Raw genomic sequence first — 27,054 nt, forward strand, 5'->3', positions numbered from 1 at the left:
GTTGAAGTGGTAAACCTGAATTTCACTCACAGATCTTTTTTTCAACTCGATCTTTTCAGCAAATGTACCCATACGATATCCAAATGAGTTGCTGGTACCCGCCTGTCGAGGCTCATTTTCCGATCGATTCCCCCTCGAGCACCGGCCAGCTGCAGCCTCGATGATGCCGAATCGCTGGAGCCGAAGAAACTGCCCGCAGAAGCTCATCAAGACGCGCGACCGACTCGGGGACTACTTGGTGGCGCTGCGCAATGCCTTCGTGCTCAAGAATCCCGTGTGTCGCCGCGGTTTGAACCTCAGCGGCCAGCTGAGCGCCTACGAGTCGGAGACGCGCGTGCTGCTCAAGCTGGCGGCGACCGGGCGGGTCGTGAGCATTCTGCTCCGTTTCGGGCGCGTGGTTGAGTCGTACAGGGAGGTTATGGGGCTCGAGAAGACGCAGGAGGTCAAGCAGTGGCGCGAGCAGCTCAACTCTGAGCGCCAGGAGCGCGTGCTCCTGTTCCAGCAGATTCTCGGCGACGAGCTGCGCTTGCTGGAGGCCATGGGCGACGAGACGCAGCAGATGGAGCTGCTGACGCTACTGAAGCATGACGTGACGACATACCGCGACATCCTCACACCCGAGGAACTGGACGTCATGTCGGACGTGTACCATGAGGTGACGCGCCACTCGGGGATTGTGCTAGTGGGGGATCCACCCAGCTGGTTCTTGTCCCCGAACGACCTGCTGTGTGAGAACAGGATCTACTACCTGGATGCAGTTCGAGTGAGCAAGTGCTTGACTGGAGAGGTCTTGCAGACGGGGTCGGGAGATCCTACGAGCTGGGAGGAAGAGGAAGAAGCGTGTCTGCGCCAGGCAACGGTGTGGGCGGATCTGAATCACCCCCACGTTGCCAAGATGCTCGGCGCGTGCCATATTGGCAAAGAACCGTTCGTCGTGCATGAGCCGGCGGAGCCTTTGGTTTCAAACCGCGCAAATGCACAGTCGTGGGAGCCATTGCTCGGTTGGGCCCTTGGACTTCAGTACCTGCATGAACGCGAGCTTGGGTACAAGGACTTTGATGATAGTAGACTATTGGCTCGTCACCACGTCACATCCAGTGGTGTGCTCAGTGGACTGGGGCTGGTCCCTGTCAAAAGACAGTCGTCAGCTTCATTAAAGCGTGGCGTCTCGAATATGTTCACCTCGGCGGCTTTGGCAGCTGCAGCTGCAGCTGCAGATGAAAACGACGACGGAAATCAGCACGAGTCGCATGCACCAACGTGGAGTGTGCCAAACGACATCTTTGCGTTTGGGTTGGCTATTTACAATACTCGTCAATGGGTATCGATGTACAGTGGCGAAAAGGTACCCGTCTTGCCACAGGAATGTCCACAGTTCCTAAGTGAGCAGGAATGGGACCTAGTTGAGAGGATGTGTGCAAGGACCCCTGAAACGAGAGTCAGTATGTGGTATGTTGTGCATCAGCTGCAAGCGTTTGTCAGAGCTTCAGTTTCTTCTTCCGACATGAAAGTCCCTGTGGATTTGAGTGTGAATCTGAATCCTGAGGATGATCTATTTGAATACAGCCCTCCAGACAATATCGATGACTTCATCGTGCCAAAAATGAACGTGAAAGTTGCGAAGGCAATGCCTCACCTGGAGCAAAAGTTCAAGGAAGTACCAGGGACCAACGACACGATGCTTCAACACGTGATTGATCGTCTAACAGGTCTACGCGTTCTGCTACAGTTGCGTGATAACATTAAGGAGTCCACCACCGTTATGGAAGGGTTCGTGAGTGTATTGGATATGTTCTACGACCAACTCACTCGCCGTGATCTCGGAAAAGAGCAGTCCAGCAGCAGCATGGTTGCTAGCTTCTGCGCTTCGCGCGCAGCAGCCCAGAATGTCGCAATCTTCCATCATGAAATCGATCGTCTTCTGACTCTAGCTGAACTACGTGCTACCTCTGCGTCAGCTCCTACTCACGTAACTCTTGCGGACATCCACGAAGGCTCGTCCGAATCCATTGATATTGTCGCTGACTTTCCGGACGACACTCAATATATCCATGATTGGCATCTCAGATGGAACAAGGCTCGTCGGGAGCAGCTCCGTGCTTTTCAAACGTGCCTTCAAAACGCGGAAGAGTTGAAGCGGCAGCTGAGTGACCCCAAGACGAGGCTAGAAGCGCAAATGCTGCTTCAGTTTGAGCTACACAAACGCAGAAGCTCCTACCCCAACTCGGTTCTGTCGGCAATGGCGCAGGCACTCGCAGTTTTGGATACAGTAGGAGGTGGTGGTGAGGCGGTTCCTAGCTGGTTCATCCCTCCTTACGAAGTAGTGCTGGGGAAGCACATCGCTCAGGGTGGTTTTGGGGATGTGTATTACGGCAAATGGTTCGATACGGAAGTTGTGGTGAAGATTCTAAAGTCGCAGGTCTCGGCAGGCTCTCCACTAAATGGAGGTTCGCCGCCAACGAGCAACGGCGGTGACGGAGACGCGATGGAGTTGTTTAGGCGTGAGGCGGACCACTGGTTTATGCTAAACCACCAGAACGTGGTTCATCTCTACGGAGCTTGCCACGTCGGGACACCCTTCTTCGTCTGCGAGCCCGCCAAGTCGACCTCCCTGAACTCTCATGTGAAGGAGCTGGCATGTGCTAGACCGGGCTACAACTACGAAGAGAAAGGTGGCGATCCCGCAGATATCATGCGATGCCTGCTTCTTGCAGGGATCGGGCTGAAGTATCTGCACGAGCGTGGAATCGTCCACTGCGATCTGAAGGGGAACAACTTCATGGTCGGCACAGACGGCAAGACCATCAAACTCGGCGACTTTGGCATGAGCGTCTTGAAGCGTTCTGGAATGGGTCGACACACCACTCACGCCAACGCGGGCGCAGTGCCCTGGAAGGCGCCCGAGTACCTTATGGGCAGCGAACCCACGGTGATGTCGGACGTCTACGGGTTCGGGATGTGCATTCTTGAGCTGATCAGCGGAACATTCCCGTGGGCCGGTTTGCCCGAGGCAGCGGTGAAGTTCCACGTGACAAAGCGGAAACTCTTACCGCCCCGCTCCAAGAAGCTCAACGATCTTCAGTGGAGCCTGGTCCAGCACATGTGCTGCTACGATCCCAACGAGCGTGTCAGCCTCGACGCCGTCGTGGACATGCTGTACACCTTCCGCTTCACTTAAAGATTAGCCTGCTTCAACTCGCGTAATTAGCGATAATTCACCGCTAATTCACGCATAATTCGGACACTTTAGCCTACAACAAGGGGGCGTATTCCTCAGCAGTACAGTATCCATTCCTTAACTCCATAAACCGATAACATCGTAAACATAATTGCACTTCCTCGTCGTTTCGCCTGTACCTCCGTGCATGTAAACCTTTACAATCGTATTACCTGATCAACGGAAACTCTGTACGGTTTGACGTGCGACATCCTCCCCCCTACGGCACAATCGCTTCAAGGCCGGCCGGCTTGCTCTGCATCTGCGTGCGGCCATGGAGTTCCTCGCGGAGGAGAACGACTGCGGCCAGACGCTGCTGCGCCTGGTGAGTCGCGGCAGCGCCATCATCGCCGAGCTGCTGCGTCTGTCCAACAACATCCCTGGGTGCGTGCAATGGAACAGAATAGACCGAGGGGGCGACGAATCTACGAATCTCACTCCTCCGTGCGTGTATGCGGCAGCGTCTTCATGGGGCCCTCGCACGTGGAGGACCCGGAGCAGCTCAAGTACCTCAACATCCTCTTCGACTTCGCGTACCTGAAGAACCCAGAGGACTTTGAGAATATGGTCAACAGTAACACGGTGAGTCCGAAAACTGGGTTTTATTGAAGGTTGCGCTGGGTTTTGAAGCCAGGGGGCTGATGGCACGGGGTTTTATCGTTGCAGGAGCTGCTGGATGTAGACGACGAGTTCATGGACAACCACGAGGACATCTTGGACCGGTTCTACCAGCTCTTCGACGGCATCTACAAGGTCTGGTGGGGTATACTTGACGGGGGGAATTTGAAGCGATCTGACCTGGGGGAGTGGCTGTTGTCCTTTACTGTTGCAGTACATTAGTGACTACTTGGAATTCCTGGACAACCTGGAGAAAGGGTTCTTCATCCAGCATACGCTGGCCAACATTTTGCTGGATACGGACGGCGCGCAGCTCATGTGCGAGGCGCTGTACCTCTACGGAGTGATCCTGCTGCTCCTGGACCGCAAAATCCCAGGCCCCACGCGCGAGAAGATGGTCATCGCGTTCTACCGAAGCAAGGGCGAGTCGGCGCTGGAAAATATTGATGAAGTCTGCAAGCTGTGCCGTGTGACCGGATACCTGCCTGGTCAGCCGAAACCGGCTCAGTACCCGGAGCGTTACTTCAAGCGCTTCCAACCCCCCGAGGAGGTTGTGAGTATGGTGATCGGCAAATTGCAATCCGATGACGTGTATCTGCAAGAACCGTGCTTCCCTCACCGTACGCATCGTTCTACCCGACTTGCAGCACAGGCGTCGATGTTGTTTGTGATTCTGTTCTTTGCCCCGGATATCCTCATTCACGAGAAGGCGAGCATGCGTGAAATCGTTGACCGCCACTTTAACGACAACTTCATTCTGACCACATATATGGGCGCTGTGGCGGACCTGTCGTTGGAATGGGCGGCCTACCCGGCTGCACGCTTGGCACTCGCTAACACACTGGAGCCCTCGAATATTGCGCACATTACCAAGAAGAAAGCACAGCAGACGCAGCGCTCCATTGATGAACTGAACTACTTCCTCACTGAAGGTGTGCTTACAGAAATGTACGTGCTGGAGAACCTGGATCCACTGTTGAATTGTATCCGTAACGCCAACGTGACGATCCGATGGACAATGATGCACTCTCGCATTCAGCCGGTGATCCCAATGATGGAGAACTCTACGGCGCAACGCGAGATCTTCGACAAGGGCACCGACCCGGACAAGCTGATTACTCTGCTGCTTAAGGTTTCGCAGCTTGAATGGAAGTTAAAGCAGATGTTTGAGGCGCTTCTTGCCAGCAAGGAAGATAGGTGGCAACGCTGTATGAAAGAAACTTCCGAGCGCATGGAGGAGCTTAGCGAGTATTTCTCAGGAGAAAAGCCACTCACGCGTGTCGAGCGCAACGAGGATCTTATGAAATGGTTCAAGGATTTAGCTGAGAAGGTGAACAGCCTGGACTATGTGGATCATGTCAAGGCAGGACGACGTATTAAGCGCTTGATCGAGGCACTTGGCCATGTTGAGCAGTTTGACCAAATTGACACGAATTTGCAAGTGAAGGCATATCTGGAGGAATCACGTGAGTTTCTCACGGAGATGGTGCGTACCGTACGCATTCGCGACGAAGTCATGGGTATTATTGAAAATGTGTCGGACCTATCCTACGGTTGGGAGATCATCAATGACTTCATGAAGATCTTGCACCAGCGCGTGAAAAACGACCCATCATCTGTCATTCTGCTGCGCGCTATGTTCCTCAAGTTTGCGTCAATCCTGGACGTTCCGCTTACACGCATCCATCAGTGTGGCTCTGAAGATGTGATCTCGGTTGCTGAGTATTACTCGGCGGAGCTTGTGGATTACGTGCGACGTGTGATGGAAGTGATCCCACAGAGTGTCTTCCGCATCTTAGCAGGAATCATCAAGCTCCAGACGGACCACATGAAACCAATTCCGGTGAAGTTCGAGAACACTCTGCTGAAGAACCACGCTCAGTTGAACGAGCGCTACCGTCTTGCCCGTGCGACAAACGAGGTTTCCAAGTACACCGAAGGTATTCTGGCGATGAAGCGCACTCTGCTTGGCATCATTGAGGTGGATCCCCGACAAGTACTGGAAGATGGCTTGCGGAAGGAGCTCGTCTACCGCGTGTCCCTCGCGTTCCACGAGGTGCTGATTTTCGAGAAGAATACATCAGAAGAGTGTAACGAGATCTTTGTGAAGTTGGCGTCCAACCTGGATGCTTACCGATTGTCTTTCGAGTACATTCAGGACTATATCGGTATTTACGGTCTGCGCATGTGGCATGAGGAGCTATCGCGCATTATCAACTACAACGTCGAGCAGGAGTGCAACCGCTACTTGAAGAAAAAGGTGTATGACCGCGCATCCCAGTACCAGAGTCGCGCTATCCCGATTCCACGCTTCCAGCCGCCATCTGGCGATATGAGCGTTAACTTTATGGGGCGTCTTATGCATGCGCTTTTCATCATGACCGATCCTCACACAACTATCTACTCCCCGCAGTCCATTGGTTGGTTCTCTGAAGATGGCAACGAAGTCTGTGGCATCGGAGCTTTTTCAGTGCTACACAAAAGTGTCGGGCTGTTGGGTCTAGCAGGCTTAGATCGTATGCTTTCGTTCCGTATTGTGCACACACTCAACAATTTGGTCAAGTTTTGGGGATCAGCCGTTACCCCCTACTTCCCGTTGCTGGACCAACTCTCCGCAGCTCTTGTGCCGGAATGGAAATTGCCCGAACACTCAACGAAGCTGTACGAAGCTGCGTTGAAAAAGGTTGAGAAGATCATGAGCAAGCTGCTCAAGGCTGTACTCATTATTGGCCAGGCAGCGCTCATCCGGCGACAGATTTCGAGCGAGTTGTCATTTTCTAGCCGTCTTGACGCGAATCTGTTGGCCACGACCCTGGACACGCTAAACATCTCTTTACTGAACGACATTCGCGCGCACTACCGTGACCCGAAAAACAAGCCGTATCCGGGCAATGACGGCAACCCTGTGCTGGTGGAGCTGAACAAGTATCTGGAGAACACAGGTGCCAACGACCCGTTCCAGAAGATCTACGTGATAGTCACAGATCCTTTGGAGGGCCTAGCGGCGATGTTCATGCTTTTCGTGGTGGCCTACATGCCGAAGCTGCAATACGACCGCAACTTTGGCGCTCTCAGCCGTGTGGGTAAGAACCCAATTGACGGCGAACCGTTGCTCGTTGGTATCCTCACCATCTTCAAGCAGTTCCACCCGTCGTACACGGAGAAGTTCCTGGCCTACATGGGTCAGTTCGTGCGTACCAAGGTCAACGACATCTTCGCTGAGAAGACCGACAAGAAGGGCAAGTCGCCTTCGTTGCCAACGGAGCTACCCGTAGACGTGGTCAACACCCTTATCTTCATGCTTGAGTTTGCACGTTGTGCTAAGATCAAGCGCAGCGTCCTGGATGGCCACGTTCCGGCGTACGTTTTTGATGCCATCCAGCTCTAATCTCCTTGCGTCGAGCAATTTCTCATCGGAGACCAACCCTTACGGACCCGTGAGGGTTGGTCACGGCAAAGCCACGGGTAGCGGAGCCAAAACAAGCGATCGATAAACACACCAATTAATGCACAATACAAGTAGACCCCATCAGCTTTGTTGCAGGATGCGAGTTGTTCACTGTTTCGCTCCATGGTCCTCGAAGTTGGCCAAAGTGGGAAACCACCTCTCCACGAAGTCCTAACTGCTGGTTGCACCGCCAAGTCATACATGAGACCGATCTCACAGCCTGCATGCGGAGGCATCTACAGTTTCCAAAGCGAGTCAAAGCAGTGCAGCAACTTCAAAAAACGCCAAGTTGAAGTTGCACACCATTATGTCACTAAAGCGCGGTTTATGGTGTATCCACACAAAACGAGAATTCCACGGGGAGCCAGAAAACGAAGCAAAAGCACGCGCACCGCCATGAGCGAATCGGGGACCAGCGGCGGCTTTAAGGAGCCCTCGCGCGCCATCTTCGCGCAGCGCGACCTGCGCCACTTCCTGGGCTCTCCGGTGCGTGCCAGTGCCCGCACCTGCGCGCCCTGCCTCTCCGTTTTGAATCGCCCGCGTTCTTGAGGCGTGGAGTAAAATCTGATCTTTTATCTTGTTTTATGTTTTTTTATTTTTATTTTACGCTTCCTCAGGCCCAGCAAATGATCCTGGTGTTCGTGAAGCACCTAAACGAGAGTGTCAAGGGCAAGCGCATCTCCAGCGAGTACGAAGTCTCCCCGGTGCGATCGTTGCAGCAGCTAGAGTGACAGCCAGGAGCCTCGACTCACTCTTGTCGTCGTCGTTGTTGTGCTGCGTCTACAGAACGTCCAGAAGGCTGTGGACCTGGTGGACGAGATCAACTCATGGATCGACGAGATTCCCCCCATCCAGCAGCCCATGCGCTTCGGCAACAAGGCCTTCCGCACGTTCTACGACCGAGTCGTGGAGGTGAGGAGACGAGAGACCACTTGGCATGTTGACAGGCTGCAGGGAGGAGCTGAAGGAGCTGACATGACATCGTGTCTTGTGTGTTGATGAGCAGCGAACGCCTGGGATGCAGGAGAACATGCTGCCGGAGGAGATGCGAGGTGCGGTCATTGAACTGGCGGCGTACCTGGACGACTCGTTCGGCAACCGTGTCCGGATCGACTACGGCACGGGCCATGAGACCAGCTTCATCGTTTGGATGTGTGAGTATTGCACACACGGGTCTCCTGAAGAGGGGCGGCAAGGCTGACCTTATTTGTGTCACTTGTTTGTTGTTGTTGGTGCTGCTTTCTTTTGACCTACACAGGCTGCCTGCACAAGCTGGGCTTTTTCAAGCAGTCTGACTTCCCAGCCCTAGTGCTGCGGTTGTTCACGACCTATTTGGCGGTGATGCGCCGCCTGCAGAAGCAATACATGCTGGAGCCGGCGGGCTCTCACGGAGTCTGGGGTCTGGATGACTACCACTGCCTTCCGTTTTACTTCGGTTCGTCCCAGCTCATTGGGCAACACGAGATTCTCCCTGACAGCGTGCACGACGACAACGTGCTGCTGGCCAACCACAAGGAGTACCTGTACCTGGATGCAATCAAGTTTATCAAGGAGGTGAAAGCGGGATCACCCTTCGCAGAAACGTCACCCATGCTGAACGACATTAGTGCGCTGCCGTCATGGGAGAAGACCAACGGCGGCATGCTCAAGTTGTATGAGGGCGAGGTTCTGAAGAAATTGCCGGTTATCCAGCATCTGCGCTTTGGAACGCTGTTTCCGTGCACATGGACCCCAAGCCACGAAGCCGATGATGGGTCCACGTACATCCCGGTGAGCACGCATCCAGGTACGGGCGTTCGTGCTCCTAACTTTGATCTAGAGGGTGTGTCGGCGAAGGCGCCGTGGGTTTCTGTAGAAACGCTGGCGGCCGCGAAGGATACGGAAATGTCACCGCTGCGCCATACCAAGAAGAAACTGGACGAGTAAGCCCCCCTGTCCGCGTCGCGTGGCAAGCATTCGTGCAAGCAGCTCATGCCGACGCTCCGAAACGGGTGGGTACTGTCAATCAAAAAAGTGAAATGCGGTGCTCGTGGAAAAATGTCTTTTTTGTGTGTTCGATGCTCGGGTGGCTTCTCGGTTTTGCCGAGCAAGATAACGTGTGAGCCGTTTGCCTGTGCAGTGCAGTGCGGCGCTGGCATGTTGTCGTTCTGTCTGCAGTGGTTGCGCTCTGGTGGCGTGTCTCCAAATCCGATGACCGATTGCGCGAGAGCTCCCTCTGGTCGACACCAACGAAATATGCTGTTTAGCAGGCTCGCCGACTGCTGACTCAGCTCACCAGCGCGTTTAACGCCACGTCGCTTGCCTCTGATCGAGGCCACGTGTTCGGGCGCGTCACTGGTCGGGCGAGGAGTGGAAAAGGGCTGCACCACCGAGATCGGGCTGTGCGGGACTCGTTCCAGTCGAGCGGGGCAGCGAAACAGACGACAGCGTGACGGACTGGACAAGAAACGGCCCGGAGGAGCTGCGGCAAGCGCGGAGTGAAGGTCTGCGCGCTGTCGAGGCTCTGGCGCTCGATGAGTGGAGCCATTTCGCCGCGTGAACGCGACATGGGGAAACGGATTGCCGAGCGCACGAGCGAGCAACGAACAGCGGCACCAGAAAACAACCAGCGAAATTCTTTGTGGAGACCAGTTCGCCGGCCAGTCGTGACGAGCGCAGATTACGGAGGAGCGGGCCTCGGCGATTTAATCAGCAGAGGACAGCCACGTGAGCTGCGGCGGAGACGTTACGAACAGCAGCCATGCGATGCGAGGCAGGACAAGAAAGAGGGTGATGCAGCGAGTTTCGTTTGCGGCGACCACACTGGCTGACCAAGAAGCCGTTCAACCGTGACACCGGGCGGAACAACACAGCACCGGCACCGCAAACTCGACATTTGCTGATCACGCAGTAGCAGGAGGGTTGCTGCATGGCCGGTCGTCGCCGCTCGCCGTGCTGCATTCATGCGATATCTCACCCCGAGAGCGATCCGCGCTGCGGCGGCTCCGTTTCATACGCGATCACCGGGAAGCGGAAGCGCTAATCGCGCACCCACACGTGAACCATTCGCATGCTGCTACTAGGTTTTGCCCACTTGCTCCGGGAGCTCTACTGCTACGAACTACGTGCCCCGATGCCAATACGAATGCAAATGCCACGTGTACGCAGCGCCACACACTATTCCTACATTCGTACGTACTCTCGACTGTGGTTTAACATTCCAGACGGCTGGATACGTAGCTGCTCGAGCGTGGCGTGCGCAGTGCCTTTGCTGTCGCGGCAGCCACTCCCAGCGCCGAGGCGCCAGCAGCGCGAATGCAAGACGTGAACGACGAACCCAACGGCAGCGGGAGGGAAGGCTCAGCCGGCAGGCCTGCATCGCGCCGCTTCCGAGCCAGGCCTGCATCCGCCAACCGTTGTGGCCACGTACCGCTGGAATCCTGAAGAGTCAGAAAAGGATGACGCCGCGATATGCCTGAGACGTTTGGCCAGAACCGGGCCTCTTACTGCGGAGAATGCATAGCCCGTCGCATCTAGTATTCCTCACCACCAAACGGATTTGAAAGGGGTCAGCCGTCTGCCCAGCAAACGCTCAAGTTCGGCACGGCGAAACAGCCCAGCGTTCTGGTTCGCGACTGTGCTTGCAGCCAGTTTCTTGCCCCTGGAAAGGCTAAGTAAATCATCTTGCGTCACTTTGCATGACGCGGATGCCGTAAGAGACCTGTATTCCGGCGCCACCGAGCGAAACGGCCGCCGCGACAATGAACGATGGCGCTGACTTCACGGGCAAAGACACGGTCCTTGCAGTGTCAAGAACCGCCCGGCGGAAAACAGCGCACTGTGGGACCTGCCGCTGCAACGACGAGATAAGACCTGGCTGCTGGCTTCAACCGCGCTGTGAGGTTGCTGCCCCTGTCTTATCGGTCCCCAAGGATAGACTGCTGTCAACGACCTGTACGAATGAGGTCCCCTGTCAGATGTGATTGATGCGCTGCGCTCGGCTTCGACGGGTGTGAAATATCCAACGGGGAAACACCTGTTTTACAGGGGCCAGCAGACCAATCAGAGGCGAGCGATCGCGTCGTCGGCTCGGGTCCGTAACGGCCGCTGACTTGGGAAATGTATGGCTGTTAAATGCAGAAATTTTATCGCGCGGCCGTTTCGGGGCGGGTACCTATGTATGTAGCCGTTGATAGGCATCAAGTCCGTTGGCCTCCTTCGCACCGAGAGCGACAGGCCGGGCTGGCGCCACCCCCGCGCCCGCCTGCCTCGCCCCGGTGGATGCCGCTGGACCTCGCAGCAGCAGCTAGAGCGCAGGCGGCTGCGCCTTGCGAATCGCTGGACCGCGCGAGATGCGAGCGACGGCGCTTTGCAAAGACGCGGGGCCTGCGAAACTCGCGCTGGCTACTGATGCAGGATTGCATAGCCGGGCGCGCTGTTAAACACAACCCTCGCGCCCTTTCCCAGGCGCCCTCGTCCGTGACTGGCCAGCAGCAGTTCGCGGGGGTTTCACTGGCGGAGAGCGCCACATGGGGCGCTCGTTCGGCTTTGTGCGGGCGGCGGCGGCGCTGCGGTCGATCATTTTGGAATTCACTCCGCCGAGCCCAAGCCCAGCGAGCGCCTCTAGTACCCCACGCCAACTGCCCCAAGGAAGAACAGTTCTCTCGGTACCATGGCTCCGTACGCTCCCACCGACGGCATCACCAAGCTCGCCATCGACCAGAGCAAGCACTTCACGGAGGCCCTGAAGGAGGCCCTCAAGAGCTCGGCCGACCAGCAGAAGGTCGCGGCGGAGAAGGTCTCGGAGCTCGTGGCCGGCGACGCCAACCTGAACCTGGGCGTCGTCTCCCAGGAGCTCCGCAACGCCCTCGAGGGCAGCGACGCGGATGCCAAGGTCGTGGCCGCCTACGTCGTGGACGACCTCATGCAGAAGCACGCCGAGCGCGTGGAGGCCTACCTCGTGCCTCTGCTCGCCGTGTTCCTGGACCTGCTGGCGGACAAGAAGCCGGCGGTGCGCCCCGTGGCGCAGGAGGCTGCCCTGACCATCATCAGCTCGGCCAACAAGAACTCGACCATCCGCATCCTGCCGATCCTGTTCGCCGGCCTGGACCGCTCCAAGAAGTGGCAGACCAAGAAGGGCGCGCTCGACCTCGTGGCCGAGCTCTCCAAGGTGGCCCCGTACCAGGTGGGCCGCTGCCTGCCCGACATCATCCCGCAGGTCACGGACTGCATGTGGGACACCCGCAAGGAGGTGAAGGTCGCCGCCAAGGACACTATGACCAAGGTCTGCAACGTCGTGGGCAACATGGATATCGAGCCCTTCATCCCCGCCCTGGTGAGCTGCCTGGCCAACCCCACGGAGGTGCCTGAGTGCACGCACAAGCTGGCATCGACCACGTTCGTCAAGACTGTGGAGGCCCCCGCCCTTGCCATCATGGAGCCGCTGCTGAAGCGTGCTCTGGCTGAGGGCAAGACCGCCGTGAAGCGTCAGGCCGCCGTCATCATTGACAACATGTGCAAGCTGATGGACGACCCCGCTGAGGCCCAGCTCTTCATCCCCAAGCTGCTGCCCGGCCTGAAGAAGGTCATTGAGACCCAGGCCGACCCGGAGTGCCGTGACGTAGCCACCCGCGCCCACGAGACCCTGTTCGTGGCCGGTGGTTCCATGGAGGTGTCTGAGGACGAACTTAAGGTCGACTACGAGAACATCCACAAGGTCGTTGTCGAGTCGATCGCCGCCAGCCCGGCCGCCGTCAAGGCCAACATCGACAGCTTCTCGGTCGACTACGTGACGGGCATCTGCTACTTCCTGGTGGTGTCCCGCAACTTCAGCGAAGCTACCTTCGAGAAGCAGATCAGCACTTACTTCAAGTCGTTCGTCAAGGGCGGCGACCTGAAGCCTCTGTGCAAGGAGATCCGCGACCGCTGTTTCAAGGAGAACAAGTCGATCTTCATCGAGGACGTTGACTGTGATGAGGGCATCCCCGACCTGTGCAACTGCGAGTTCTCGCTTGCCTACGGTGGTATGATTCTGCTGAACAACGCCCGTCTTCGCCTCAAGCGTGGCCACCGTTACGGTCTGTGCGGCCCCAACGGTTGTGGTAAGTCGACGCTCATGCGCGCCATTGCCAACGGCCAGCTCGAGGGCTTCCCCAGCAAGGACGAGCTGAAGACTGTGTTCGTCGAGCACAACCTGCAGGCTTCGGAGGCTGAGCTGTCGGTGGTCGACTTCATCCTGATCGATGACGACCTGAAGGACACTCCCCGCAAGGAGGTCGAGAACGCCCTTGGCGACGTCGGCTTCACCCCCGAGATGCAGGCTCAGGCCGTGGGCTCCCTGTCGGGTGGTTGGAAGATGAAACTCGAGCTGTCGCGTGCCATGCTGCTGAAGGCTGACATTCTGCTTCTTGATGAGCCGACGAACCACTTGGATGTCAAGAACGTCGCCTGGCTTGAGAACTACCTGACCAGCGTGCCGACGGTCACCTCCATCATGGTGTCTCACGACTCTGGCTTCCTCGACAACGTGTGTACCAACATTATCCACTATGAGACCCGCAAGCTGAAGATCTACAAGGGTAACCTTTCCAAATTCGTGGAGCAGAAGCCCGAGGCCAAGGCCTACTACGAGCTGGAGTCGGAGAACGTGAAGTTCACGTTCCCGGAGCCTGGTTTCCTGGCTGATATCAAGAACAAGGGTAAGCCCATCATTCGTCTGACCAACTGCTCGTACAAGTACCCGGGTGCCCCGAAGCCGTCGATCAACAACATTTCGGTGACGTGCGCTCTGTCGAGCCGTATCGCCGTGCTTGGCCCCAACGGTGCCGGTAAGTCGACGCTGATCAAGATGCTGACGGGTGAGGTGGAGCCGACGAGCGGCCAGGTGTGGAAGCACCCTGCCATGCGTTTCGCCTACGTGGCTCAGCACGCTTTCCACCACATTGAGTCTCACCTTGACGAGACGGCCAACCAGTACATCCAGTGGCGCTTCCAGTCCGGTGAGGACAAGGAGCTTCTGGCCAAGGAGACCCGTAAGCTGACCCCTGAGGAGAAGCTGCACTACAAGAAGCCGGTGAACTGGGAGGGCGAGAAGCGCGTCCTGGAGGAGATTGTGTCCCGCCGCAAATTCAAGAAGAGCTTCGAGTACGAGCTCAAGTGGGAGAAGTGCCCCGTCGACGAGAACGCCTGGGTGCCGCGTGAGAAGTGTGAGAAGTGGGGCTGGGACAAGCTTCTGCAGATCGCCGATGACCGCGAAGCCGCACGCGCCAACCTGCAGGCCCGCCCGCCTACGGCCATCGCCGTGCAGAAGCACCTGGACTGCTTCGGCCTGGGCGCCGAGTTCGGTACCCACTCGCGCATGCGTGGTCTGTCTGGTGGTCAGAAGGTGAAGGTCGTGCTGGCTGCTGCTATGTGGCTGAACCCGCACATCCTGGTGCTTGACGAGCCGACGAACTACCTTGACCGCGACTCGCTTGGTGCCCTTGCTTCGGCCATCAAGGAGTTCAACGGTGGTGTGCTCATGATTACCCACCACCACGAGTTCTCGTCGGCCCTGACCCAGGAGACATGGAACGTTGAGGCCGGTTTCCTCTCGATTGAGGGCCAGCAGGCGGAGGACAAGACCAAGATCGAGCAGAAGGACGAGGAGGAGGTCATCGATGCTTTCGGTAACGTCACCAAGAAGAAAATCAAGCGCAAGCTCACCCGCAAGGAGAAGAAGGCCAAGGAAAAAGCCCGCAAGGAGGCCGAGGCTCGCGGCGAGTACTACAGCGACTCCGACGAGGAATAAGTGGCTTCGACTTCGCGCCCACGATCCATCTCTTACGATTGATACCTTAATTTGCTATAGAAAACATTAGATGTGGTAGGTAGAGTGACTTGGGAGGCGAGTAGACCGCGGATTCCAACTGCATAGAAAGAAGCCATTTTGCAGACCAACTTCTCGATATTTTTCTTCATTCGATTCATTCATCTAGCTTAGCGATCACCGCAAGTTTCGACTAGCTTTGGTTCACATAAGCGTTAGGCCTTAGTGACACTACGTTGTCCACTGTCGTTAAACTCGTCTTCCGAAAGAAACAAAAAAGTTTACATCTATTGCACGAGAACTTAGTCGTTGTAGTTTTTACGAAAGAACACATCGATGCTGTTCTCAGGTTTTCTGCGTGCCGTTGATATTTCGTTCGGGCCTCTCTTTTTGCCCGATACTTTCCGTGAGGAGGGAGAGCGATCTCTACTGACACAGGCGTCCATGTGCGCGTTAACCTCCATATTACTCCGCGCGTTCAGAAGCTTCCCACAGATTGGGCATGGCTTCGTGTCCTCGTCCACCTTGTCAGACTCCTGAACGGTTGTGAACACCTGCGTGATACCGCTCTGCTTCGACTTCTTGCGCGTTGGGTGCCGCAACGGCGACGACGATGACATCGGCTTCTTACTCACGACACACGCGTCCATATGAGCGTTCACTTCCATATTGCTTCGCACATTCAACAATTTGCCACATATTGGGCACGGCTTGTGTTCTACTTCTGGAGCACTCATTGGGTTCGAGCTGGGGGTGAACGCGTGCGCGGTACTGCTCTTCTTCGGCCTCTTGCGCAACAATTTATTCCCGATGATGCAGTCGTCGAGGTGAGAATCGTTTCGGGTTTCGGCATTAACCGCAAGAGTTTGCTGGCACACTGGGCACGGAAAACAGTCGTCCTTGTTAGCAGTGGCGTGCATTAGAGCAGCAAAGTATTCTCCCATTGCAGCTTCGGTCTTGAGGTCCCGCTGATAGTATTGTTCGACACCTGTTGCCGACCTCAGTACGTTATTCGAAAAGAGTGCAGTGGTTGGATCAGTGACCGTCTCGGCAAACTTCTTGATGGCTACTTGCCGCATTTTAGTGCAATCGGGCTGCGATGGATTAGTCGTTCTTCCAGAAATGTTCGAGCTGTTTGGTCGAGGAACCAATGTCGCCGCGCGGACGCCCATAAGGCGAAGTGTGAGCGGTAACTCGCGGCGTAGTAGCTCAACAGCGTTGGAGTATAGGTCATCAGCAGTGAAAACCGCAGACGAAAGCGTTACCGATCGGGAGCAGCGAGCAAAATCGGTATCCTTGTAGACAAACGTCACGTTCTTAGCAGCTTTGTCTGCCTTCTCGAGGTCCTTCGCGAGCATTTTGCAGATTTCTAAGCACTTGGCTTCGAGCTGCTGGGGATCACTCAAGCTTCGGAATGTTCGTTCCCGGCTAAAGCTCTTGCGTTCTTGTTTTTCGCGACGTTCTCTCAAACCAAGTGAAGTCTGAAGCAGCCATACTGCGGTCTTCTCAGTAAATAAATGGAAGATTTTGCCCCGCTGATTAAATAGCTCGCCGCCAGTATGCACGTTCAGTGCCTCATTGAGAATCTTTTCCGTAACTTTGCCAATGCCGCCAATCTTGCGTACAGGTAGATCACGAATAAAAGTGATGACGTGCTCTCGCGTGAATGGTAGCACATACTGCCCATTGGGTTTGTTCATATCCGAACAGATCTACAGCATCAAAACAGATAGGTTAGCCGCTGGAAATACGATATTGCGAAAAGTAAGTGATTTGGCATTACCTTGGCAAGCATGGAGTTCACTGCGATTCCAGCACTAGCTGTCAGCTGGGTGCAATCGAAGATTTTCTGCCGCAATTCACGGACAACTACCGCAGCTATAGCAGCGCGTCCGTCTGGCGTTGTAGCCCACTGCATTTCGTCGTCGTGTCCTTTGCTCTCGATGTCGTCTCCAGCGACTGAAGCATACTTTTGCCAGTTGTTCGCCACATATTCCGTTAGATCCAAGCACGCTTCATCCAGACTGAACGCCTCAAAGTTTGGGTCGTACTGAGCAAACACAGCACGGACCTGAGCAGCCACACCTGCGTATTTTTCCATGTTCACCGGCACGAAGTGCAGCTCTGGACAAAGCTCTTTGCCTATGAAACCCGGCATGGCAGCCCGCACGCCATATTGCCTGGCAGCATAGTTAGTCGTGCTGATCATGTTCATACCACCAACAGCGAGCGGCACATCGCGCAGCTTGGGGTCATCCCGCATCTCCACAGCGGCGTAAAACATATCCATGTCCACGACCACAATCGTCCTCGAGAGGTCCCGCGCCGCCTCCATCTGCGCGACTTGGACGTCGGCCTCCTGCTGCAGTCGCAGTTGCTGGCCTCCTGTCAAGCACGCGAGCTTCTCGCGCATGGCAGCGACTCGCTGCCCCACCTTCTCGTTGTCGCGCAGCGACTTCTGGTAGAAGGACGAGTCCTTGGACATCTTGTGCACCACCTCCTGCACGTGCTGCTTGTCCACGCCCTTCATGCCAGCCTTGTCCGCCGTGAACACGAACATGGCAGAGGTCGCTGCCGCCTCTGCATCTGCCGCTGTGGTTACTGCTGCTGTTGCATGTGCGACCTGTGCATTTTCGTTGGGCTTGACGGATGCCATGCTAGTTGACAAGTGCGTAGCTCTTCAAAAATGCACCAGCGGGATGGGCGAAATTGAACTTGGTGTACGTATTGTGTGGCACGCAGAGCCGTTTGGCGCCGCGCGCTGCAACTCGAACTCGAGCCGGCGCCAAACCCGATTTGTTTATTGCTGGCAATGGACTCCACCTGATGGCGTGCTTTTAATAGTGTTTACACGCTTGCGTGATCTAAAAATCTTCAATCGTTTTTTATAAGTTTAGTAACTCTCAAACACCGGCAAGATCCAACGCTTCGAGCGACCGAGTGAGCGGCAGGTCCTGCAGTGCTTCCTCGATTATCGTCTCCACCTCCTCTCCGCCCTCGACGGCTTCTCCAATGCGGTTGCGAGTTGCCTCCTCAAACTGACGCAGGATGGCTTCGGTCTTTTCGACCTCCGTCTCCCACTTTAGGTTCGGCGTGCCGCTGTTCGGGTTCCCGGCGGCATCCAGCGTGTTGGCAGTTGCGAGCTCTAGGTCCGGTTGATGCACGATCATCGTCGGGTGTTTGGTGACTCGCACACCGTTCCACAGCCACTGCGGGGCGTCGGCGGTTACCACAATCTCCTCCGAAAAGGCCGCCAGGTACTCGGACTCGTCCTTCTCGATGCCGTGGTCCCGCGTGAACCTACACAATGAACAGCTTGTTAAACATTTGACCGACAATTGCTAGCACACTATTGCAATTGCACTTGTGCTTCTCCTGACCTGCAGAACTCCGAGACCGTCGCCAGCTTGGTCCAGTTCTGGAGCTTGCGGAGGATCATGACGACGATGCCCGTGACGTTGGCCCCATCGAGGCAGTGGATGTACAGCGGCAGGTTCTTCTGCTGCACCAGGATCTCAATGATCTGCGCGGCCGTGGCGGGTGACACCGTCACGTTGTCGGACGTGAATTTCTCGGCGTAGAAGTGGTGGAGCGTGACATTCTCGTTGGCGCAGAAGCCCGCCAGGTCGCTCGTGGGCGGCTCCGGGATCACCGACACCACGGTCTTGAGCCCCAGGCGCCGCAGGAAGCGGAAGTTCTTGAGCGTCGGGTACCCGCCGCGGTACAGCCCCTGCTGCACCGTGCTGAAGCGGAAGGGCGGGATCAGCGCAGGCGCCGTCGCGTTCATGCTGCGCTTGCTACAGTACCGGAACGACAGAGAGAGCTACAGTATTAGGCAGCGTGTACCAAGCTCCGGGTACATGATGCGGGATCACGTGGGCAAAGACGGTGCGGCACGTTACAAAGGCAAGAGCTCATTTGCCAAGTTGCATCGAAAGTCGAGTACACCGTGCGTCAGCCTAGTCAACTAGGGGGGAAGACAGCCAGCCATGTTCGTGATGATCAACGCGACGGACAACCCGTGGATGGTGGCGCTGCTGCTGTTCGTGCAGGTGGTGATGCCGCTGCTGCAGAGCAACGCCGCGGACAACGAGGGCGCGTCGCTGGCGCTCAACGTGGCCATCCTGTTCCTGCTCGGACTCTCGCTCATGACCTTCTGGAAGGCGGCGCGCTTCTGCCGCGTGCTCTACCAGCTCCGCGGACGGGTGAGGCGCCTCACACATCCTCTACTGCAATGCATACATCGTGACTGCTTTGACTGACTGGCACCGGTGTTGTCAATGTTATTATTGGTGCGGTGGCCGCACGCAGCACCCGGAGATGGGCTGGGTGGCCTTCTTCCGAGAGGCCTACACGCAGGTGTCGGCGGCGGCGGCGCAGCGCGAGACCAACAACCAGAACCGCCAGGCGCAGGAGGACGCGCGCTCCGAGACGTTCAACCGCACGCTGCGCACGATCCAGGTCATGCCGACCGAGGACTTCCGGACGCCGGAGGAGCTCAAGGACGCCAGCATCGCTGAGCTCAAGCAGCGCCTCGAGCGCCGCGACGTGGACTTTGCCGGCTGCGTGGAGCGCCAGGAGCTTGTGGACCTTCTGGTCAAGTACCGGGGAGGACCATCCAATAACGACACGTGCTGCATCTGCTGCGAGGAGTACCAGACGGGCGACGTGCTACGTCTGCTGCGCAAGTGCAAGCACGAGTTCCACCTCGAGTGTCTGGACAAGTGGGCCTTCACCTCGGTCAACTCGCAGCGAGCGCCGTCCTGCCCGCTCTGCAACCAAGGTCTGGAGTGAGCGATGTACATGCAGTCGAACTAGTCGTGGTATCGACCCTGTCCTGCTTCCTGCCTGTCAAAGCTCCGAAAAAGCAGAAACAACCAACCATGTGATCCGTAACTCTCGTCGTGTGTGTCGGATCGGTCGCCTCGTGAACAGTCATCGTATTGCCAGGCCAAGAACAAGCCCAAACTCGCTGTAAGTTTTCTCTGTATCCTTGCGTGAGATTCATCGCCGGATCGCCATGCAACAACTTGCCTTCAACTATGCTCTGATGCGCTGGATAGTATTGATTGGTCAATAAAGCACTTTTTCTGCCAATAACAACCCGTTTTGTACATACCGGTCATTTCGGCGTGTGGACGTCAAAAGTGCACCATGATGTCGCTGCGCTCCCTTGCGCTCGGCCGCCGCTCGGCTCTCGTCGCAGCTCGCAGTACGCCTCTATCTGTCTGCAGCAAGGCTGCAATTGTTATTTTCCTACTGCTAATTCTCCGCTACTACTTTGCTTGCATTCTCCTCAGCTGCGGCGTTGTCGACGCAATCCGCTCCTGGCCGTACGTTTTAACCAAGCTCGCGTAACTTGCTTCCCTTTAATTCCTATACGTGCTAAATCCCTTCATGCACTTTTGTGTCTTGTTAAAAATAATTCATCTTTGTGCTGCAGCTGTCTTGCTGTCGTACGGCGACGGTTTCTTGGGGGCACTGGGCACGGGCAGCTACGAGAATGTGCTCGCCCCCACGCCGCTGCCGACGACCACGGGTCTGGCCGTGAAGGAGATCTCCGTCGGCTGGGCTCATGCTGGCTTCATCACCGATGATGGGGACGCCTACATCTACGGACGCACGCACTCGTTCCGCGACGTCATCCGGTCCACCAACATGCAGCGCGTGCTGCCCAAGCTCGTGTGGTGGATGAACAGTTTCACGCGTGCGCGCGGAGTGGACACGCTGGAGCCGGCGCTGCTGGAGCTGCCCGAGGGCGATCGGGTGAAGAAGATCGTGTGCTCCACGGCGTTGACGTTCCTGCTGACAGAGAGCGGTAAGCTGTTCACGTTGGGCGCCAATAGCTACGGCCAGTGCGGCGTGGGCGAGGAGAGTGTCAGTGTGCAGCCGCCTACTCACGTGGATATCGACGGTGATGAGATCGTGGACATTGCTGCGGGCTACCAGCACGGACTTGCCGTGACGAAGAATGGCACCGTGTTCACGTGGGGCAAGGGCGAGCGCGGACAGCTTGGCTTCGGTACGGGCAATGCCGATGCGCCGCAGGAGCTCATTGCTCTGAAGGGCAAGAAGATCGCTCACGTGGGAGCAGGATTCAACCACTCGTGCGCGGTGTCAGGTACGCTTATGCTTCACATAGGGACTGTGGCGTGTTGTTGCTGCAGCACTGATGATGTTGTGTGTTGATGTTTTATAGAGGACGGCGAGCTGTATCTGTGGGGAAAACTGCTGAACCCGAAGGGAAAAGCGGAAAGTAACGGTGACCAGATCACCCCACGGCTGGTGCGGACTAGCGATGCTGTAAAACTCTTCAAGTGCAGCCAGTTCCACACTACCTTCATTACTGGTGAGCTATTGCTCTTCTTGCTTGGTGCAGTTGAGGAGTATTTGCCTGACACTTCTTTGTTTGCTTCTCTAATAAAGCTGATGACAAGATCTGGCTGGCGGGCCGCACACCATCCGGTCGCCAAGAGAAAAACGATTTTGCCCACGTCGGATCTCAGATGCACACGACCCCTCTACAGATCACAAACGAACAAGTTGTACGCGCTAAGGACATCGTGAAGATCGGCAAGGGTGTGGATAAGTCCTCTTTTGTCACTGGTACGCCAACTATCATATACTGGGTTGCTTTGTTGGTGATCGTTGCTGTTGCTGATGTTTGCGATGCCGTCCAACCTCCTGCAGCCGACGGCCGAGCGTACGAATGGAATTTCGAGGCTGGAATCCACCAGGTGAAGGAACTCGAGAACATGAAGGTGGAGTCCTTAGAGAGCGGTTTTCACTACCGCCTCCTCCTGGCACAGCCTAAACATTAGACGCGTGTTTCTGCTAGATAATACGAATGCGGTTGCAATTTGCTTCCTCCGATACAATGGAGAATTGTTACAAGGGTTGCTTACTCTTAGATATCGAACTCTTCCTTAGATACTAGCACTGGCTGAATGCGCCGGCGCAGGCTGCCCGTAGACGGACTGTACTCCTCGCCAAGGTCTTCATCACCACTGTTACTGATCAACGCTTCCAGCGCGGCAACTTCCTCCTTCGCCTCTGCAGTGATGCTCCGATCAAAAGCAACTTTTTCGCCAAACTCCTGCAGGCCACAGGCCGGAGAAAGTTGCGCTGTTTCGCTTTCATCCCCACTGCTCAGCACTTGAGCAGCCACCTCCTGCTCGAATAGTCCGGACGGCGCCACCAGCGGCATCATATCCTGCACTTGGACATTTTCGTCAGCGGCAGGGACATCGGATTCCTCCGGCACTCTCCATAGATAAGATACTTCGACCACATTTTCCCCATTAGTCTGCTTGCCGCAGTGCTTCCAAATGTCGAAGCAGGTCACGTTCGAGTCCTCTTTGGACCATTTGTTAGTCCCGTTCTTTTGGAAGAAGCACAACACGGCCCCCTTTGGCAGCAACGGGCGCACTTTAGCCCACTTCTTGCTCATGTGATCCGTAATCTCCGAGATCTTCTTGGTCGACGACAGCTTCAGCTCCACCTTCGGTCTGCAGCCGCAACGCACCACGTTCGCCTTGGTCTCCTTGTCGCGCGGAACCATTCGCATCTTGATATAAATCTTCTTTCGAGATTGCTGAGGCGTGTGGAACGCAACACCATTTCGCGTGCGCGATCGGGAGCGCTTATCGCTGGGAGGCGGGCTGGTGAAAGTAAGATCATCCATTTCCGCATGGCGGGTCTTCTTTGCTGATCCGGGAGCTGGAGAACGGTCGGTGGACACACTGCGCATACGCTTTAGTGCTCTCCCTGGGGATTCAACATTCCGATGTTGTACAGTTGGCCTCGACAACGCCTTTGTGACATTATCAGAAACCGGAGGGAAACTAGAAGGAGGCATCATGGCTGACTGGGCAACTGGGTGTTTCTTTCTCACCATTGGGTGGTGGATCCGCACTGTCGGGTTCTCAGGTGCAGGAACACTTCCTTTTGCGAAAAATGAACTCAGGTTCGACCGTGACACCCAAGCTGATATAGACGTAATACCAGGAACTGCCGACTTGTCGTTGTTGGCAGCCGCGCTGTCCGACTTGGCCTTAAGCATTTGACGGCGGCTTCGAATAATCGACTGCAGGAGAACGTTAGCCAAACGAGGCTTAACTGATGCGGGATCTGATTCCAGGACTTCGAAACTAAAATACAACAACGTATTACGTTAGAACCGAGTAAATATCGACGCCCCAGGCAAAGTGTCCTTACTCTTCCTCGTGCTTTGTGTCAGCCACCAGTTTGCGCCAGCACCACACAGCGATCCGCACTTCGTCCGGGTTGTTCAAATCAATGTCATTGTCCACGACATCGAGCATCTCAGCAATATTCTGCATCACAGAAGCGTAGAACTGTCGCACTTCCATCACACTCTTGGTCCTGACCTTGGTGCTGATAGCGTCGAAGCGCTCCAGGAGGAGCGAGCTGAACGGAGGCGTCTGTTCGCCCTCAGGTGTAGGCGGCCACTTGACTTTGAACATGGCAAAGAATGTGTTTTGCTCCTGTTCCTGCCATGACGAACTCCTCGTCCTTGGCCGCTTTGCAACAGCCAGCGGTGCTGTCTCCTGCTCAACCGTCCTGCTGACCTGTCGGGGCGTCGTCACAGTAGGCGCTCTCCTCATTGGAGAGCTCGACGTCCTGCGTGTCCTCGGGCTCTTTGAGAGTCTCCGCTGCATCCTAAGGGGGCTCATAGTCACCGTGGTGTCCGCAAAAGGCTCCAGAATGGGCGACAGCTCCGTGTCAAAGGAGAAATCCAGCGCTGCGTCCAGCAGCTGCGCGTCATGATCTCCTAGTGCAGCATTAATCTCTGGCTCTTTTGCTGAGCTCTGTTCCTGTGTCTTCTCTGCTGTATTTGCTGCCTCAGTACTGCTGTCTCCTGCTTTAGGAGTCGAGATGTCCGCGAACACGTCCATAATTGGCAGATTATTGAGTTGTTCGTCGTCCAGCCACGCCGTGTGCAGTCCCGAGAGGCTGTCAGCGTCGAAGGAGTCTGTAGCGAGTACTGTTAGACGCGTAATCACATGGAATTAGCGGTAAAACAGCGATAAAACCCACCGTGACTGAATTCTGGGGCGAAATGATGGCTGTCTTCCATGGTTAATAACGCGGTCGGCATGGATTGTGCGAGCGTCGGAGAAGCGGGGGAGCGAAGTAGAAATCGCGGAGAAGAAGCGCCTGCCTGTAGGGTGAGCTGTAGTGGTCTGCAGCAGCGGGTGGGAGGCGCGCGCTCTGCTCCCCGTTACCTTCGTCCCGCAATTTGAGCTGTGATATGAATGACCACGGACGCGTATACTCGTACTTAAGAGAATATGCGCGCCAAAAACTTTGAGTGGTTTGGAATGAGCCAATCATAGCGGAGATCAGATGGCGCCAAATTCAGTTCAGAGCACGGTGTGCACCACACCACGTTTAGTGGTCTGATATGCAACTTCAACGTGTGCTTCGAGTCGAGTCTCGATAAGATGTGTGCGCGGCTGGGGTCTGCAGTGCTAATTTAGCTCCACAAAAACAGAAGATAATCATCCAGACAATTGTCGCCACGGTTACTATTCGAGTCTAATTTAGACCAGAACCTCGGCACTGAGTTATAGGTTGGCACAGTTACGTCCCGGTTTCCTTGCGTCGTAGACTGAAGACGAGCACGGTACTCACTATTGCTGCTGACGATCGACTACAGATACTGCTTGCGCAACGCGAGTACGTGCGGCTCCGGGTCCGTCACGAGCTTCGCGCGGAAGTCGGCGATGGCGTCGATCTTCTCGCGGATCTCCGGCGTGATCTTGTCCGCGAACTCGAGCGCCTTCAGGTTCTCATCCAGCTGCTTGATGCTCGTGGCACCCAAGATCACCGTGGACACGTGCGGATTCGACGCCACCCAGGCAATTGCTAGTTGTGCCATGGAGCAGCCGAGTTCGTTGGCGATCTCCGTGAGCTTCACCACCTTGGCAACCTTCTCCTCCAGGCCGTTCGAAAGCAGATTCTTGTACAGCGGCATCGACAGGCGCGAGCCCTCGGGGATACCCGTGATGTACTTGCCAGTCAGAATGCCCGACGCCAGCGGCGACCACGTCGTCAGACCGTAGTTGTATTTCTTGTACAGCACATCGAAATCGTACTCGACACGCGAGCGCTCCAGAAGGTGATACTGCGGCTGGTCAAACACCTGCAGGGACATCACATGGCAACACCACCGTTAGGCCGTTAGGGGACAAAGTGGACCAAACACCATTGAGCGTACCGGGCGGATCAGGCCAAGACGGTCCGCGATCTCGCAGGCCTCAATGATTTCTTGGGCAGTCCATTCGCTAGTGCCCCAGTAGAACGCCCAGCCCTGCTCGATTACATAGTTCATTGCGCGGACCTGCAAATACCAAGAGGTGAGCGCATTGCAAACAATGCTCAGCCCTGGTCGTTTATACTAACCGTTTCTTCCATGGGAGTAAACGGGTCGGCACGGTGACAGAAGACCAGGTCCACGTAGTTCAGGTCGAAGCGCTTGAGCGACGCCTTCATGCCCTCCACGATGTGTTTGCGGCTGTTTCCGCCCTGGTTCGGGCCTGGCTTGGTGCCGAAGAAGAGCTTGGTGCTGATCACCAGGTCCTCGCGTGTCCAGGCGCCACGTTCGATGCCGGCCTTCACCACCTTGCCCATGACAAGCTCGGAGCGACCGTTCTCATACACCTCGGCGTTGTCGAAGAAGTTGACGCCCTTCTTGTACGCGTGCTCCATGATGCTGTAGGCCTTCTCGAAGTCGAGCTGCGTGTCGAAGGTCACCCAACTGCCGAACGACAGGCGCGAGACCAACAGGCCCGAGTTGCCCAGGAAGCGGTACTTCATCTTGTGCGGCGTGGCGGTGCTCATGATGGAGTTCGGGCTGCTGCTGCTGTGTCTGCGGCGAATCTGATTGTGAGACCCGAGATGGCACCCGCGGTCAAGTCTGACATAGCTGAAGCAGCGAGGGCCCAACGCCAGAACACCGGGATGCTCAAAGGTAGCACCATGGTATCACCACACGAGGACACTTTCAAGGCGACGTGGGGCTAGCGGATGCAGCGGAAACGAAGACTGGTTCGTGCGGCACCTCGTCGATTGAGGGCGGCGCGAACACTGGTTGATCCAGACGGTGCAAAGCTCGGGCATGAACTGCATAAACAAGAACGCCGTCGCCACAGAATTTCGTAAGCTCTTCTGTCAACGTCAACGTACTTCAACAACCACGCACCAAAGCTACCTTTCTCTACGAGTATTCGATCACTATTATATTAATATTACTACTGTAGTTTGGATCAAGGCCTGGATGCTTCCAAGTTTAAATCTGTGTCGCTACGATCTCCTGAAACTTCATAGCGTTTGCGTCCAGCATGGCAGACCATGCGATTTACTACACTTTACGAAGTACAAGCTTCAAGCGTCCACACTCAGTTTCGACCAATCATATACGTACCAGAGGGCGCTTCGCTAGTGAAGACTCTGAGCAAGGTTTCCTGAGCCCGGGTTTTCGTCCACGACTTCGAGAGCGACGATTACGGGATCATGCGCTCGCGGCGCCGATTATGGTGCTCGGACTTCGAGGTACAGGCGCGCACATTGACAATGTCAATTTGCTATATCCCCGCACCAGTTGATGTGTGTACGATCAGCAAATATATTATAGTGTACACGCATCAGGTGGTGTGTTGAAGCGGGATTTGTCGCTGCACACAAAATGCAGGGAGACCAATTCGGGTACATTATGTACATACCTGCACATGTACTCGGTTGTCGTCGGAGACACAAATGCGGTCTGACCCCGCTTGATGTGAGTGTCTAAGCGGATAACTACAACAAGGGCAAGCCGACCATCAAGCGCGAGACAAACACGAATGGCGAAGATGGCAGCAGTTGACGACAAGCTGTAAATTGTCGACAAGATCACACAGAAGATGTGGGCGGAGAACGATAACCATGGTCGACTTCACAAATGCGCGAATACTTAACCGT

At 55.8% G+C, this 27,054-nt stretch overlaps 10 protein-coding genes across 11 annotated transcripts; 6 read left to right on the forward strand and 4 right to left on the reverse strand.

Annotated features, from left to right (window-relative positions):
• Positions 1-160: 160 nt before the first annotated feature.
• On the forward strand, positions 161-3,178 carry IUM83_00840 (TKL protein kinase; the record flags this gene model as incomplete). The annotated part of the gene is made up of 2 exons (XM_067924644.1): positions 161-1,345; positions 1,466-3,178. 2 exons carry the CDS (start codon positions 161-163, stop codon positions 3,176-3,178), a joined length of 2,898 nt encoding a protein of 965 aa, XP_067788712.1.
• Positions 3,179-3,491: 313 nt separating this feature from the next.
• IUM83_00841 (putative strumpellin) lies at positions 3,492-7,223 on the forward strand (the record flags this gene model as incomplete). The annotated part of the gene is made up of 4 exons (XM_067924645.1): positions 3,492-3,601; positions 3,679-3,799; positions 3,884-3,970; positions 4,050-7,223. The coding sequence occupies 4 exons, from the start codon at positions 3,492-3,494 to the stop codon at positions 7,221-7,223; spliced, it is 3,492 nt and encodes a 1,163-aa protein (XP_067788680.1).
• A 456-nt stretch (positions 7,224-7,679) lies between these two features.
• On the forward strand, positions 7,680-9,209 carry IUM83_00842 (putative serine/threonine-protein phosphatase 2A regulatory subunit B'; the record flags this gene model as incomplete). Its single annotated transcript, XM_067924646.1, has 6 exons — positions 7,680-7,769; positions 7,901-7,987; positions 8,070-8,195; positions 8,290-8,437; positions 8,542-9,069; positions 9,139-9,209. The coding sequence occupies 6 exons, from the start codon at positions 7,680-7,682 to the stop codon at positions 9,207-9,209; spliced, it is 1,050 nt and encodes a 349-aa protein (XP_067789294.1).
• Positions 9,210-11,934: 2,725 nt separating this feature from the next.
• On the forward strand, positions 11,935-15,051 carry IUM83_00843 (Elongation factor 3; the record flags this gene model as incomplete). The annotated part of the gene is made up of 1 exon (XM_067924647.1): positions 11,935-15,051. One exon carries the CDS (start codon positions 11,935-11,937, stop codon positions 15,049-15,051), a length of 3,117 nt encoding a protein of 1,038 aa, XP_067788711.1.
• Positions 15,052-15,371: 320 nt separating this feature from the next.
• On the reverse strand, positions 15,372-17,629 carry IUM83_00844 (DNA polymerase kappa; the record flags this gene model as incomplete). The annotated part of the gene is made up of 4 exons (XM_067924648.1): positions 15,372-15,741; positions 16,750-16,781; positions 16,853-17,038; positions 17,141-17,629. 4 exons carry the CDS (start codon positions 17,627-17,629, stop codon positions 15,372-15,374), a joined length of 1,077 nt encoding a protein of 358 aa, XP_067788708.1.
• A 287-nt stretch (positions 17,630-17,916) lies between these two features.
• Positions 17,917-18,856, reverse strand: IUM83_00845 (putative protein tyrosine phosphatase; the record flags this gene model as incomplete). Of its 2 annotated transcripts, XM_067924649.1 has the most annotated exons (3): positions 17,917-17,923; positions 18,007-18,369; positions 18,450-18,856. In XM_067924649.1, the coding sequence occupies 3 exons, from the start codon at positions 18,854-18,856 to the stop codon at positions 17,917-17,919; spliced, it is 777 nt and encodes a 258-aa protein (XP_067788709.1). The 2 variants fall into 2 exon arrangements, with proteins under 2 accessions (XP_067788709.1, XP_067788710.1); XM_067924650.1 differs by lacking the exon at positions 17,917-17,923 and having other exon boundaries at positions 17,973-18,369.
• A 202-nt stretch (positions 18,857-19,058) lies between these two features.
• Positions 19,059-19,863, forward strand: IUM83_00846 (ubiquitin-protein ligase e3; the record flags this gene model as incomplete). The annotated part of the gene is made up of 2 exons (XM_067924651.1): positions 19,059-19,274; positions 19,381-19,863. The coding sequence occupies 2 exons, from the start codon at positions 19,059-19,061 to the stop codon at positions 19,861-19,863; spliced, it is 699 nt and encodes a 232-aa protein (XP_067788706.1).
• Positions 19,864-20,223: 360 nt separating this feature from the next.
• IUM83_00847 (RCC1 domain protein) lies at positions 20,224-21,890 on the forward strand (the record flags this gene model as incomplete). The annotated part of the gene is made up of 6 exons (XM_067924652.1): positions 20,224-20,281; positions 20,370-20,402; positions 20,513-21,190; positions 21,269-21,418; positions 21,496-21,675; positions 21,760-21,890. 6 exons carry the CDS (start codon positions 20,224-20,226, stop codon positions 21,888-21,890), a joined length of 1,230 nt encoding a protein of 409 aa, XP_067788707.1.
• An 86-nt stretch (positions 21,891-21,976) lies between these two features.
• Positions 21,977-24,190, reverse strand: IUM83_00848 (Threonylcarbamoyl-AMP synthase; the record flags this gene model as incomplete). Its single annotated transcript, XM_067924653.1, has 3 exons — positions 21,977-23,219; positions 23,287-24,064; positions 24,130-24,190. The coding sequence occupies 3 exons, from the start codon at positions 24,188-24,190 to the stop codon at positions 21,977-21,979; spliced, it is 2,082 nt and encodes a 693-aa protein (XP_067788999.1).
• Positions 24,191-24,745: 555 nt separating this feature from the next.
• On the reverse strand, positions 24,746-25,935 carry IUM83_00849 (K+ channel protein; the record flags this gene model as incomplete). Its single annotated transcript, XM_067924654.1, has 3 exons — positions 24,746-25,237; positions 25,313-25,435; positions 25,498-25,935. The coding sequence occupies 3 exons, from the start codon at positions 25,933-25,935 to the stop codon at positions 24,746-24,748; spliced, it is 1,053 nt and encodes a 350-aa protein (XP_067789001.1).
• Between the last annotated feature and the right edge of the window lie 1,119 nt (positions 25,936-27,054).

The sequence above is a fragment of the Phytophthora cinnamomi genome (assembly GCF_018691715.1).
Source record: "Phytophthora cinnamomi strain GKB4 chromosome Unknown Contig53, whole genome shotgun sequence".
Lineage (NCBI taxonomy): Eukaryota > Oomycota > Peronosporomycetes > Peronosporales > Peronosporaceae > Phytophthora > Phytophthora cinnamomi.